The sequence below is a fragment of the Xiphophorus hellerii genome, chromosome 14, assembly GCF_003331165.1.
Source record: "Xiphophorus hellerii strain 12219 chromosome 14, Xiphophorus_hellerii-4.1, whole genome shotgun sequence".
Classification (NCBI taxonomy): domain Eukaryota; kingdom Metazoa; phylum Chordata; class Actinopteri; order Cyprinodontiformes; family Poeciliidae; genus Xiphophorus; species Xiphophorus hellerii.
The window spans coordinates 17,252,429-17,267,751 of NC_045685.1; the positions used below are offsets into that span (position 1 = coordinate 17,252,429).

At 38.6% G+C, this 15,323-nt stretch overlaps 1 protein-coding gene across 6 annotated transcripts in view; it reads right to left on the reverse strand.

Moving 5' to 3' along the window:
• LOC116732905 (sodium/potassium/calcium exchanger 2-like) overlaps window positions 1–15,323 on the reverse strand; it is a 58,611-nt gene that overhangs the window by 41,421 nt on the left and 1,867 nt on the right. For all 6 annotated transcript variants that reach the window (XM_032583498.1, XM_032583499.1, XM_032583497.1 and 3 more), the window contains one exon: window positions 13,500–14,556. In XM_032583498.1, the coding sequence (XP_032439389.1) occupies window positions 13,500–14,537 (1,038 nt within the window). In that variant the 5' untranslated portion in view covers window positions 14,538–14,556. The remainder of the gene's footprint in view (window positions 1–13,499; window positions 14,557–15,323) is intronic.

A 15,323-nucleotide genomic window follows, 5' to 3' on the forward strand; every position in this document is an offset into this window, starting at 1 on the left:
ACTGTTTTGTGCAGGAATCAAATGCACCTTTTAGTATAAGAATAACTGTATGTTTTAAGATTAGAGTTACAAACTTCCAGGATTTAGTGGGCACACTGAAAATCATGGAAATATCTGACACAGTTACATTTACTCTTCACACATTAACTAAGGAAAACTTCAGTAATTTTCATCCTGATACATTTATACCAAAGTGTGTAAAAATCAGATTTCTTTATTAATGCATTAAATTACCTTGGGAATGCATTGGTAACCATGCTGAATGGGGCGGCATCCTTATTTTAATACTGTTAAGCCTCATAAAAATTATAGCAGGTATTACAATTCAGTCATTTAAAAATGCTAAATACAGCACAAAAAGGCAAGCTCTGTCTTTGTTAAAATTACAGATCTTTCCCTAACTTGCTAAATCTTTTCATAAACTTTTTTTAAATGTTTTATAATTCCTGATTTCATCAACAACTGATCCATTTAGTCTGCTATAGCCATGTGTATGCTCTTTAACCTCCTGCTGTGAAACAGCTGGGCAGCGTTGTTTTTAGTAAATGTTATTCAAACAGCAATAAATAGGGGATTTGTCAAGACTATTTTTAACTGGGGATTACTGCACTTTTGCTGCTGTGGTAAAAAAAAAATGATCAAAGGGACACTGTACTCCGGGAGACATTAAAATAAAGGTAAGCATAAGAAGTTGATTGTCTATCTGGACTATTTGATATTTTTGCAATATTTAAATCAATCACACACATCAGGGGCATAAGGAATTTATTTAGGTTGTACCCTTTGCATTATTCAAAACTAAGAGTCTTGAAAGATGCAAAGCGCCACACGCCTCAACTACTCCCGTCACCACAGCTGACCCTGATTCGATTCCCACCTCCAACTCATGTACTGCATGCTTTCCTCTTCTCTCTCTGCCTTTCTTTCAATCTTGCTACTAGTGAACAAAAGCTTTTATTCATAAAATCTTTGCATTAAAAAGCTGTAGATTTGGATTTCTCGAATCAGAGTCCGCAACAATGGTGACCACCGGATTCCACTGAACTCATCTCTAATCTGGGGACTTCTGGGCAACAAGAAGAAGTACATAGAGGACCTAGAGCTGCAAGTATGCAGAGGAAGCTCACTGCCTGCATTTCACTTAGCCTGTGGTCATTTAATACAGACAATAATAGGCTGATAGAGCCCTTCTCAGGTCACCTTGGTGGGCTTGGGAGGAGAAGGGTTTGAGCTGATAGAAGCCTCCTGCAACTGCGATCGACATAACGAGTGAACTATCCATGTAAAACATTAAAGAGAGGCCGACTGACAGAGGCCTCACTGGAGACTTAATTGCACTCACTTTGATTTTAAGAGCTGATGTCTCTTGGAGTTGATTTAACATTCCTATCAATGGTTTGCCTGGTGTCAGGTCTGTCTGCGTTGGGGAGATCTGCGCGCGCCAGCACTTTGACTGCCGCAGACATCATTACCCTGAATTTCGCAAATTACGGGTATTACGTGGAGCGCAACTCTGGCGGCTGATGTAACGTTCAGCTGCTGCAGATTAGAGAGGACGATGAGGGTCAAAAATCCCCCCTCCTCAGAGGAAGCGGTTTAAGCCTGTCGGGCCCACCAGTCGTCGGCCAAGTCTGGCCATATGCACATTTTCCGTCATGCCATGCCTGGGCGTGTTGCTCTGGGAGACAGGGATCTCGCCGTCCTTCACGTGATGTTTTTACAGTGCCGTTACATTATCCTAATTCACCTCCACTTTCCAAAATAGCCTCTGATCAATGAGGCTTTCAGTTTCCTGCAAGCATCGACATTTCACCTTCAGACTCTAATTTCACATAAGCACAATTTATCTGCTTAGGCCTGCGTTACTAAAGCTGAGAACTTACACAAAGGTGAAAGGTATGTAACCCCAAAACCCCCGAAAAAGCTAACAAATGAAACCAGTTCTCTCATTTTTTACTAAAAATAGCTTATTTACAGGTTTAACCGTGTAGAAATGAATGTTCAATAAAAATTGCCTTAAAAGCCCGAGCTGCTGGGATCCCAGAATAAATAGAAGAAAAAATATTTCTTCATACTTTAAATTTATCTACATTCTATGAAGTTAACAGATTTATTTCACAACAGACTGAAGGATAATCTTTACTTAGTACCCAATAAGGTCAAGGCAAAAAATTATTTTCAGAAAAATCTTCATTGTTAATTGCTTACAGCTTGTTAACTAAGTAATCACACCCATGGCCTAATCATTTGTGAAATCACACTGGGCAGGATTTGACCTCAGATCTTTTTGGGTATCTCTGTTCAACAAGCCTGACCCAACAAGGTTTGCTGCCCCCCCCCCCCCCCTCCCCCAAAGATTCAGCGAACAGTCAAATCCAAAAACCACTAAACTGCAAATATGTGGGGGTTTAGTGAACTCAGCCCACACTTTCTAGGCCGGGTCTCAACCTCTCCTGGTGTTTTCAAGCTCTGTTCCCTTATTATATTTCCAGAATGTTCAATGCTGCAGATTTTTTTGGTCTTGTTTTTTGCCGCAATACAGTCTCATAGGTCTGCAAACAGTTCAATTCACTTCATTTCTTGACTTTCATTCTAATATGCATCAACTGTATTCCATTACAATCCATTAAATTTACCGCAGGTCAGCTCCAGCAAAGCTGGAGGAGGCTCTTCAGAATGATCAGTGAAGACAGTACACACTCAATTTTGAGAGTAATGGCAAACGGTCTCAATATTGATGCACTTATTTTGTTAAAATGCTTACATTTACTTTCTGAAAACAGACTTTCACTCTATTAACTATTTGTGTAGACCTTTCTAATTTCTTTGTAAGTCAGAACAATAGGAACTGAAAGAAAAATATAACTCATCATTGATTTTGGAAACTCCTGAACAAAGAATAAGCGTGGTCCACAGTTAAACTATATACAGAGAAATATGTCTTGTGATAATGGAAACAAGTTAGTTTGTTTAAAAAGGTTAAGGACTGACTGAACATAAAAGAGCTGCAAGAATGGCATGACTCATGTTTAAAGCAAGCAAAAGACCAGAAAGGTGCTGTCCATGGTGCTGCAAAAATACTTGCACAATTAATTTAAAAAACTAAGAACTGTAGCAGCTGGAAACTTTTCACTAAGTCTGTTTTTTTGTTCCAAATGTGTTGCTTATGATTACCTATATGAAAAAATACACTCATAAGTATAGAAAAAGGTGGTTCCCGGCATTGGATTTACTTCAGTAGACCCCCTCTATCCTCTGTGTCCTCCAAATGGCCAAAGAGGTGTTTTCAAACTGTCACTGCAAGTGGGGAAATTGACCAGAAAGGAAAGGGAGGGAGAATAGTGGGAGTTACGGGAAGACTGCTTGGGCCTAAGATGCTTTGATCGATCCAGTTTACTTTTGGGAGATATTCAGTCTAAGGGAGACTGGAGAGCAATGAGCAACAGAAAAGTCAAAACTGTTGTGCTCACATCTATGCAGAGACCTTCCTTTATCAAATAAAATAAGCGGACCATGTCCTATGCTGACAGGGTGAGACTCAGATATAATGAAGGGTTTTGTTGGTGTGGCTTAGAGATTAAAAGCATTCAGGATGTGTAGTTTGGTCCAGATGCTTTGGGACTTTAAATAAATATTGCAAATCCTGACCATCTTGATGCAAAGATTCAGTATTTTTTTTTTTTTTAAACTGTTAATGGAAAAAAAATTTCAGTTATATTTCATTAGTATTGTGTTACCCAGTTAAAGGTGTTCGTTTAGACTCCTGCCAAAAATGAACATCAAAGTCATCCCTCTGTTTTCATAATTAAATGCTTTGAGAAACTAATCTGGGGACACGTTAAAGCCAATTCTTGTGCTTCCACTGAACACACTTCAGTTTATATGTTTTGTCTACTGGTCCACTGACGACATTATCAAACACACTCTACACAGTCTCATCCTACTTGGGGAAAAGTGCAGCTATCCCAGGATTGTCTTCATAGACTTCTCATCAGACCTTAATACAATAATCCCACAGCAGTTTACAGGGAAGCTTTCACTGTGTTTGATCGTGAGAAAGAGAGTCTGTCTACTTTCAAGACCAGGTTCGGCTATAAAGCTGATAGTGTTATCCTTAGCTGTCCCTGTTGTTATGCTACTTTGGGCTTAGTCTACCAGAGGACGTTCTGACTGACTTACCGAGTATCGCTCACTCTGCTATTTTCTCTTTTTATGATCTACTTATGCATATTTTTCCATTGAAAGTAAATATGGCCAAGTGTCTCTATATTAATCGGCGTCTACGTCCCAGAAAGAGTCATTGCTGCCATAGGTCAATATTTACAGCAGCATATGCGTACTCTGTGTCGCGCAGTGAACTGCTCAGTGGGAAACGGTACCGAAACAGTGTTTTGTGTGCAGCACCGTGCTGACACCTGTCTATGCGTCACAGAGAGTGGCAGTCACGCTGCAAGTCCTGGCGACTGGTCGCTCAGAGCACATCAGTTGTGTTGCAAATCATGTTGGAGAGTCTTGGGATAAATTCATTCATATTTTTGGTCTAATTTGTCTTGATGTCAACTGTAGGAATGGCAGATGTAGGGGAAGTTCTTCATCCCTGATCTGGTTTAATGGCTTTGTCTTTTCTTTTGATTTTTGAAAGCTAGAAGGCAAATGATCGCTTCCTCCTCAATTGCTGATGCATTGGCTGAAATTGTGGGAAATGGAGAAATTTGTCCAGAGAAATGTAGGAAATCAGTACTATTAAACTATGAAATCTCAGTTCGCAGAATACGTGTACGCCTGAGTATGTGAGGGTCTTCTCTGTAAATTGGGGCTGAGGTGTCCAAGGCTTTACTCCATCGTTTGCAATATTAACTGTCCAACAACATAGCAAAAAAAAGAAAACACTGGAAAAATTAATTCTCCTGACTGTTGCGTTTACATGAGGAGCCACAGCTGGAGCGGATGATTAAACTTGTATTACTGGTTTCCATGGTGAGATAACAGCCACAAAGTCGATTTTTTTTTTTTTTTTAATGAACTGCATGAATCTGGTTCTGTTGAGTGTAATACAATAAAACAGTTTTTGGGACCTGTGAAATTCTTCACATTGTTCAGATTCCTTTTGGCATCCACTCTCCTACTAAAACAATCACCTTGGGATTAAAATAAAAACTGAAATATCTCATTAGCACATGCATTCAGATCCTTCAGCCTATAAATATTTATAGAACTTATGAAAGCTCCCTGTCCCACAGACTTCAGTAGCTTGACATGTTCCTTTTTCCAGAAACATAACATTTCAACCAGGTAGGAAAGAAGCTGTCTGCCCAGATCTATTTTAATTTCTCTACATAGAGTTGAATTTTAGACAGTGTTGATTTGTTCAGGAGTTTCCTAGATATCCTCAAGCCTCAGTTGGCCTTTTGTCCTTGCTTTATGCCATTAATAGCATTTTTTCATACATTCTTTTAACTGGAAATCTGGTAACACTTGACACAGTAGTTTTGTTCATGTAGCTTAATCATAAAATGTTCCAACACAGAAACGGTGAACTTTGGTTTTGCAGTGAAATCCATAATATAAATGTCAACAGATGCCCTTCAAAATCCAGCCAGGCAGCAATTAAACAGTAAGGGCTTTGTAATAAACAGCTGGCGCTGCGGTAATGACCTGTGTTAATGCAGAGGTGGTTGTTTGCCATATCTGGTTTAATGTGGATTCTTGCAGCTGTTTTCCCTCCACGGAGACAGGATCTGAGATGGAGCTTCATAATGTTTGTTTTAGTGTCTGTTCACAAGATTACACAATTACTGATACAAAAAATACAAATGTAAATTCTGAGTTAATGGTGTAGAGACAGACAGAATGATGGCTTGTCGGTCAGGTCACAGCATTAAGAGGTATTGTTGTGGTCCTAGTTTTGTCTTTTGGGTTTAAGTTTTTCTGTTCTTACAATTTTTATAGTTATGATCTCTTGGTTTACATTGTGTACCCCAGAAGTTTTAAAGGAAGTATGTACAAATTAAATAAAATTAGATGTACAAAAATCTTATTCTCTGACTTTTTACACGACATGGAAGTGGGAATCCACAAAATGAATGCATGTGCGCGAAATAAATCCCTGCTTATTTCGTTTCTCTGCAGTTTCCAAACTTTGGTGTATGTAAGAAGAACAAATCTTCAACCTGTAGCGCTAATCAAAATGTTTCTGGAGACAAATTAAATCTGAACATAATGACAAATGGCGCCTAAGCCTTTTCAGATTGGATGCTTCTCAACAAATAAAAACATTCAATTCATAGTAAGCCATTCAATATGTCAAACTACCCTTCTGTACTCACAGTAGAGCGCTTTATGTTGCTGCCTTGGCATTTTGAGAAGAGGACAAAAACGTTGCCGACACATTTTTAGCCTTTAATTTAGACCAAGGTCATGTCTACAACTTTCTTTTCTAAGGAATGAAAGCTTCTGTGAAAATCCATTCAGCCCACTGAAGGACAATTGCATGTACTACAAAAAAAACACTAAAATAGTACTTTTAATAGTTTAATCACTCTCCCTCATGCATACTTGTAAAAGAAATGTAGGTGGAAAAATTCAGTTTATTTTTTTATGTTTACAAAAATCCCTCTTTATGTAATTAAATTTGAGTATTTCAGCAGTTTAGAGGAAATTAGCTTGACAAGTGCTTTTATCATCCAATCCATTCAATCCCCCCAAAAGACCATAAAAACAGATGTAGCTTGTGTTTTCCATGAAGCTAGCAGAGCCCATCTGGACGTTATTGAAAATTAGCCAGTCATCCACCATAATGGACAATAATCCCCTGAACATGACTCACACGACCACGATAAAGAGCTAAAAATGGAGCTCATGCAGCGCGCTGTTATAGTGCTGTTACTTAATTTCTTACAATGGACAAAAAGGAAGAACGATGCAAACAGAAGCGTGAAAGTCTGATTTTAGATGGTGAATGTGAAGCATCATCGATATGCCCAACACCAGCTCCCAACTGGACAAATCCTCAGGGGAGGAAACATAAACAGTCTCCCTCCTGTCTGCGCGCAGGACCTGCTTTGTAACCAATCTTTAAAGCACATCCTGATGGAAGATCTTGCCTCTGTAATGCTATTTATAGCTTGGTAATGCATCAGAGGTTGCACCTTCCATCTCAGCAGAACCAACATCTGCCTCTGTGTACGCCGGCTTATCTATCCAACACTGACAGCAGCAGGCTTCGCTTTCTTCCCCAGACTTCAGCATCCAGAAACTATTAATTTTCACCAGGCATCTTTTTATAGTGCCTAAAATGTTAATGTGGTGCCGTGAAGAATTATTCATCCACCTTGAACTTCAAAATTTATCACGTTGCTGCCACACTCAAGCTTTGAAACACTGGATGGAGAGCATCTGTAAAAAACAATTTTCAAGTCTTGCCACGGGTTCTCAAATAGATTTGGGTCTGGACTTTGACTGGGCCATCCCAACACATTCACTTTTTTGATTATACTACTTCATTGTGGTTGTGGAACTACTGTAAGATTAATCTCTGTTTTGTTCTGAGGTTTGCTTCCAAGATTTTCCTGTATTACCCTTCATCCATATTCCCATTAATTCTTAAGCACTTTGTCATCCCTATGGAAGTACAGCATCCCCACAGCGAGATGCTGTCACAACTATGTTTCACAGTGAGCATGGTGCTCCTGAACACAGCCTTTTGTGTGGGCCCTTTCCTTTATTAGCTTTATAACAAACAAGACATCTTGTATCTTTGTTTCAGTGGTTTATTTTTTATTTTTGGCATTTTTGTCAAGGTCAGACCAGTCTGCAGTGTTGGTCTTCATGATGCTGTTTGTTCACTAATATTCTCTAACAAATCTCTGAAGCCTTAACTAAAAACTTATACACAAATGATCAGAGTAAACAGGGCTGAATGAATATGCTTGTATGCCATTTTAAAAAATGTGTTTAATTTTCCTTCCACCTCACATTTGTGCACTATTCTGCGTTGATCTGTTTCATTAAATCCCAGTAAAGTATACTTAAGTTTGTGGTTATGACATGAGAAAATGTGAACATTTTCCATTAGATTTAAGCAGCTAGTTTTTGTTTAGAGGTTTATTAGGTTATCACCAGAGTTGTTAGGACTTATGCAGTACAAATATAAACATAACGTTTAGTTGTTGCTCCATTGTCCTTCATAAAACCATCGTACGCAAAGTGCCGGCTAATCTGATCTGTCTGAACGAGCAATTTCAAAAGCAGGCGAACGATCCATCAGCCGAACAATGAGAGAGGCCACAAAATAACAAGATAAGCCTGGGATAGCCATAGAGAGGGTGGGGGAGATGAGGTCCTAGTGGTGCAGATAGGGAGGTAGAGCATACACAAACTACAAAGGAATGAAGCCTCAATGAAGCTTCAGAATAATACCTTTTTACATAGGCAACAGTAGATATTAAAAGCATAAATTGGTCCTGATCTAAATGGTGGAAAACGGAAACCTTTAACTGGCCACACATATTCTTGGCTCGGGCTGTGATCTTCAGTGTTCAAGGTTCCACATTGAGTCTGTATTTCTACTGTGACCTTGAGAGGTCTATGCATTGAGAATTTTTAGGAATGACTGACTGAGACATGTATTCATGCAATAGCTGGCCTCCTTTTACACTCTAGTACAGAAATGATAGACTAAGCCCTTTGAGTTCAGAGACGATGCGGAAACGATTGGATTCTGTCCGGTTACATCACGGACCACCCGAGCAATGTAAGGAGCTTAACTGTGACAGAACGTGCAACAATTAAGAAGCAGGAGACAGTACACTGAAACCCTCCCTGACCTATAACCATCTGCAGATGGGACAAAAAGGATGTGTGCGGTTTGGCTGACTTGTGGCTATGACATTGGCATAGAATGCAGAGCATGAACAAGACTATCCAAGCAAACAAATTATAGTCTCAATGAAGTCTTGATCTATTTCCAGGTTTACAAAATCCATAACTGTTGCAGTTATAGCTTATCAGCTGCACTGCACTGCAACATTTCAAGACACAGTTTATTTTTCCAACTCAGCTATCAGTTATCTTTATCTGGCTTCCAAGTTAATTTAAAGCATTCATAATAGAAAGCTGCTGACATTAAAAGGAAATAAACTTAGTGGTACAGAGATGACAGCATAGGATCTGTGCAGTTGTGTAGCTCAACAGGTTGAGACAGTATACAGTGGACTGGGTTATGAACTACAATTGCCCGCAAATACCGGAAATCTGTTAATATGGGGAAAAACCCATCTAAAAGTACTTATAAGTGTCTGTTTTATTAGTTCAATTCCCAAATACACCCTAGTATGAATTAATATGCACAGTGAAAACCGTCTTGGCACTATAGCACAAGCTAACATCCGCAGTCTTCCTTATCTTTATTCTTGGGGGTACAGCCAATCAGCAGCAAGAAAAACAAATGGCAATCATGGATTGTCTCCTTTCTAAATGCTAGCCAATAACATGTGAAATAGCTTTGCACCTGGGTTTCAGCTTTCCAGCTATATTTTCTTTCTAATAATTTACTTTGCTCAACAAAAACCCCTCTAAATTGGCAAATTTTCTAGAAATAATTTGGAATTGCTCTCCACAGAAAAATTCACATATAGGTGAATCCACGAATACCGAACAGCTAAAACGTCTGTACATTTTTAAAACTACTAAATATCTGAAAAGACATTTTAGACATGATTAGTTTGCTCAATTGTTTTATTATTTAAACTGTTGCAGGTAAAATTGCTGAATAAATATTTTACACAAAATCTATAAATTGTACTTCTAAGTTATTATTCTAAATAAATCATGAAGCCCTGCTAAACTCCTAATATTATCAGGTTGTCTTAATAAATCTTTCTTCAGATGCTTTTGGAAGCTCCAGTTTTAAAGCTCTGCTTAATTCAATTTAAATTCATTTTATTTTATTTCTCTGATTAAATTTATTTTAAATTTTATTGGTTCTTTGGTGTTTTTTATCTGCCTCTATTTATATTAGTTTTTTTTATTGTTTTTTAGATTTCATCCTAAAGGACTTGCATATGAAATACAGTATCTAAGACAGATCAGAAATTTGCTGCTGAATAGCCACGATGAAAATTAACATATAAAATAGAAAATATGAAGAAATGTAAGCAAATTACATTTACTCAGGTTTTCTTTCTTTTGACCTTTGCAATAAAAACAGTAGTGAAAGCACAGTTCATTTTCCACCTCCATCTGACTGAGTCATTGACTGGTAGCTATGGATTGCACTACGCTGCAAGTTTATTTTTGCAGCTAAGATTAACCTAATGGAGAGAGTGTGAAACAATCCATATGCAGTTTGTTGTTGCTGATACTTGGTCTTGATGCATGGTGTTATGAAGCATATACAGTAGCTGTATTAACTGGTTTTTGTTGGTGTCTTTTGATGAGGCAAAACAATGGCCTGAACGTTACTACTGCTGCTGCAGGTAACTCAGACATGATGGGTCTGTAAGTCCTTTACTGAATGTTATACATCAGTCTTTAGGTAAAAAAGAGAGAGAAGCGACATCACCTTTAAAGTTTAACAGTTTACCTGAAAAGAAGGGTCTCATTTTGTAAAGGACAAAATGGAAACAATTTTACCTTTTTCAGTTTGACAAGGAAAAGAGGATTTTACACATCAAAAACCGCATGTTAGAAAAGTAAGCAGCACAAGTAGTTATGTAATGAGATTAAAGGCGGCAGTCGCGCAGTACAAAACCCAGCTAATGACTTACGACTGCAAAACATCCCACTGCTGTCCATGTGTATGACTGGATAATTGTTTAAATGGTACATATGCTAAGAATACATTTGGCAATTACTAAGAGGGCAACCTACAGACTCAGCAATAGCCTCACCAGTCGCAGACAGAATACTATTATCATGATGCATTATAAAACCTCAGACAACGATGTACTTCGAAATCAACTGAGGCTTTATAATTTAATCATAGTTTCAGGGAGAGGTTTATATACCCTCACAATAACCATTACTTTCATTTTTTTTATTAATATTGAGTTTGAGAGTGAAATACATTTTCAATATGTTTTAAAAGGAACGTTTAGATTTATAGTGGATTGTTTCTAATCCAAATAGGTTAAAATTATAAGCACAGGTTCTAATATAAAAAACACCAACAACCTCAACCAAATGCTTTTGTATTCATTAAAATCTTCTGACAAAATTCTAGCTGGCTATTTGACATCTCTTCTTGAATTTATTTAAAATGTTTGGTTTGCTGGCGAAATCTTAAGCATTGATGGCAAACTTTCAAAAGGAATAGGGTCAGGATAATTTGAAGAGCATTTCAAAATAAGTGTTAGTGAGTGTTTGGGAACACTGTTTTCCTGAAGTAGCCAGTTCTGACTGAGGTCCAATTGTTGGACCCAAACTGTCAGTCTCAGATGAAACGTGATTGGGTAGAAAGTTTAAGAACCACGCAGGAAACACTTACCCCCAAGTTGATCAATAACTGGCGAAGCCAATGTAACATCAAAACAGATTTAGAGTGTTCAAGAAAGATGTGAGTCCTTGCAAACCAACGTCTTCCAACTTGCCTGAAATCTGCAGCCGATTTCTGACCCTTGGGGAATTAAAGACAGTCCACTACAAATTCAAACTCGTACACCCAATATTTTATATTAAAATCACTAAGGTCTATGTTGGATAATCAGTCCAGCCTAAAATGACAGATCGATTTAATACATAATTAAGAGACTAAAACTGGCATGCCGAGAACAATTAATTAAGAGTGAATTTAAAGTGATGTGAAATACCTAAAAACATAACTCTGGTTTAGAAGAAGGAATCCTTCAGGCTTTTGTTGGAATTTTTATTTTAATACTCTAACACATCTTTGTCCTTACTGTCTTGTCCCACTCAATCACTGTGGTACAAATTTACACACCCAGAAACACACTTACATCAGCTATTATCAATTAATTCCCCAAATAACGCTTGTGCCCCCAAAGTGTCAAAGCTTGATTAAAACCAGTGCTTAAATAATTGTTTTCTAATAATATTTGTGTCATTGTGGTTTAATTGACATTCAAAGCAAGGACAACATGTTGAAAGAGGTTAAATATAATGTATATCTGATTAAATAAAAAGATATAAACTCTTGTTTTGCATTCAGTTATATACTTTTAATTCAAATAAGCAACACTGAAACTTAAGGTCATGTGTTTATTAACCAATATAAAGTGCTAGTCACTTAAGAGTAGTCCTCGGATGCTTCCTTTGCAAAAACTCCCAGCATGCATTGCATTTCAAGGTCATCTCTAACAGTCACTCTGTCTCTTTGTGTTTCAAATCAAAATAACAGGACATAAAGGTAAAATTGACAGGGCTGTGCACCATATGGTGCTATTGGCTTCCTCCAGAGGGTTTTTCAAACATTGTGTAACCTGCTGTTTATATAAAAACGAAACAATCCGTCATGTACTTAGAATAAATCCCAATTTAATGACAGTTCTGAAATACAACTTTATGAAAATTTAATTTCCATCTCTTGTCACAAAGGAAAATCCGTGAGGATAATCTCCGCGCCAGTATCAAATTGCACTGCGGTGTCTTTTGCCCTCGAGTGTCATTGAGGAGGTCCGTGTCAGCTGAAGTAACAGAATGATGCTATTTCTGACTGACGGCGTCAAGATTTTTCTGACCTTCTTTTTCACCAAGCAAGGAGCAAAACGCAGAGCAGGAGTCAATTTCCACACACAAAATAAAGGTAAAAATCTCTGATAAGACCGACCTCGTCAAACAAGCTTTGAAGAAAATCTTAAACTGATGGGGTTAAAGTCAGCCCTCAGATTTTCTAAGGGATTTGTTTGTCAGACTGAGACATAAAGTGTGGAGCTTAACCCAGAATTACACATTTCACTGTGTTTTATTAATCTCACAGTGGAACGCTGTTTGTCAGCTCTTCACAGCAGTGTAGAGGCAATCATTGATGTGAAATGGTCTGTTTAGCTGTTGACAGCACTCCATTCTTGACTTTCTGGTGTTTTAAAAGTAATGAGGGAAGAGATATGAGCAACGAACATGTTTTTCAGTGGCTCACACACACTGCCTGATCTGGTAGAAGAGATCGGTGAGATGCGCTCAGATCTGCTAAACAGATCACTTTGTTATTTATTTAACGAAAGCCTGTGTCAGACTAGGTACATAAAATGTTTAAGGGGCTCAGTTTCCTAGTTGGTACACTCATCGCATACTTACACGTTGCCATAATTTTGTAGCTCAACATTACGCATCGGTTTATTTCAATTTGCAATTTAGTATTTTCACCAATAATGAAGATGAATAGTCATAAAAATATACAAATCTCAGATGAAGCTTAATTCAATTGTATGTCGTAAGCTCAGTGGGAAAAATGCCATGTCAGCAAATTACATACAAAGGTACAAAAAACTTGAAGGGGTGAAATGACCCCAGCTTTTTAAATAAAAACTGTATTTTCAACTCACCTTGGGTTGTACCTCTACTTCCACCACTTGGTTCTTGTGCATGCAACCCTTGACAAAGCCCTCAACCGTGCTGTTGAACTTCATAAAGATCACATAGGCAGCGTAGGCAGAGAGCAGTGTGACACTTTCCCAGATGGTGATGATGTTATCCAAGAAGAAGATGATGAGCATGATCAGATCCAGGATGTAGAAAGACACGTCGCGGAAGAGCGGCCACCATGTCAGGTTGAGGATCTCCTTGGAGAAGATGGCGCACATCCCGATGACAAAGAGGATGTTAAAGACGGCCGAGCCTACAATGGTGCCGATGCCCACGTTGCTGTGAGAGATGAAGACTCCAATGATGGAGGTGAAGAGCTCTGGGGCCGAACCGCCAGCCGCCATGAAGGTGGCACCTGCCACGTCATCTGAGATGGTGAGCTTCTCTGTGATTACCGTCAGTGCTGGAACAAAAAACTCGTCACACACGATGGCTAAGGCAATGAACATGTAGATCATGCCAAACATATGGAGGACCACTGCTCCTTGTCGCCTCTCCTCCAGGCTAAAAAGGTCCTGTGGGTACTCCCCCTGTGTCTCATTGTCATCTGCTGTGGACTTCATGGCTATGGGCAGGTCAACGGACACATTTGGGTCCCCCTGATGTGGGGTGAAAAGTAGGGTCCTGTGTGGGGCTGACTGCTGAAGATCCACCTGGGGGAGCGATGGCTCACTGAGCCCATCTGAACTCCGGCTCAAGGCACTGATGGAGACGGCACTTAAAGCCACCAGGCTGAAGACCAACCCCAAAACCCGAACAGGCCGGAGCTTTTTCCGCAAATATCTCCGTCCCAGCTGCTTGCAGCCAGCGCCTTCTGCAGATCTTTTCTTCGTACAGTCCATGCTGGGCTGATCTGAAGCCATGATGGTGCAGCTCTCAGTGTCCTCGCTCTTAACAGGTGGTTGGGAACTTTGGGGAGTTAAACATTGTATTTCCCTCAGATTCAAATAAGATGAGAAGGTTTTTGGTGCTGTCCGGGATCCAGTTTTCCAAAACATGTCATCATATCAGCCTTCACTAGATAACATTGAAAGAATAGAAAAAGAATTACACAACTTAACAAGGAGGAAAGTCAATACCCCAAGCCAAATTTCATTGAAAAGATAATCTTGGCCTCTATCTAAACAAAGAGGAAATGTGACAGAAAAGTTACAAGATTGCCTATATTCAGGTCCAATGTCATGACCACTGGCATATATAGGAAATTAGACTACTTATATTTCAATTATTGTGCTTATCAGAGGGTTGGCAATACAGTTGAAATCAGAATTTCTTCAAATTGAGAAGTTTACACAAATGTCCTCTCTGTATTTGATACAATTGTTTCTAAATAGTACGACTTGCATCCAATATTTCTGTATCCTTCTATAGATTTCTCACAAAGGTTTGCTGAAATTTTGACCTGCTCCTGGTGATGTATTTCTAGGAAACAAAATGTCTGTACTTGATAAAAAAAAGTACCTTGATTGGATGTTGACAATGCTTGAATTCAATTCATTGAACAAACGTGACACCTTCAGGAGGTTCAAAATTACCTTCCTGATTTATTTTTTATTTTTTCAAGATGGTATATAAGGATTATGTTTGAGGTGTTACCTTAAAATGCATCTGCGGATGTGCCCAACGTACCAATCAGAAGCTTATGGAGCTATGGCATCATAGTTTGGGCTTTCCCAAAAGGTTTAAAGACATAGCAGTCATAGTGTATGTAAACTTCTAAATTTGAAGACAACAATAAGAAAAATAATTTCCGGTATTTTGAAAAATGAAAGAAAGACATTGGT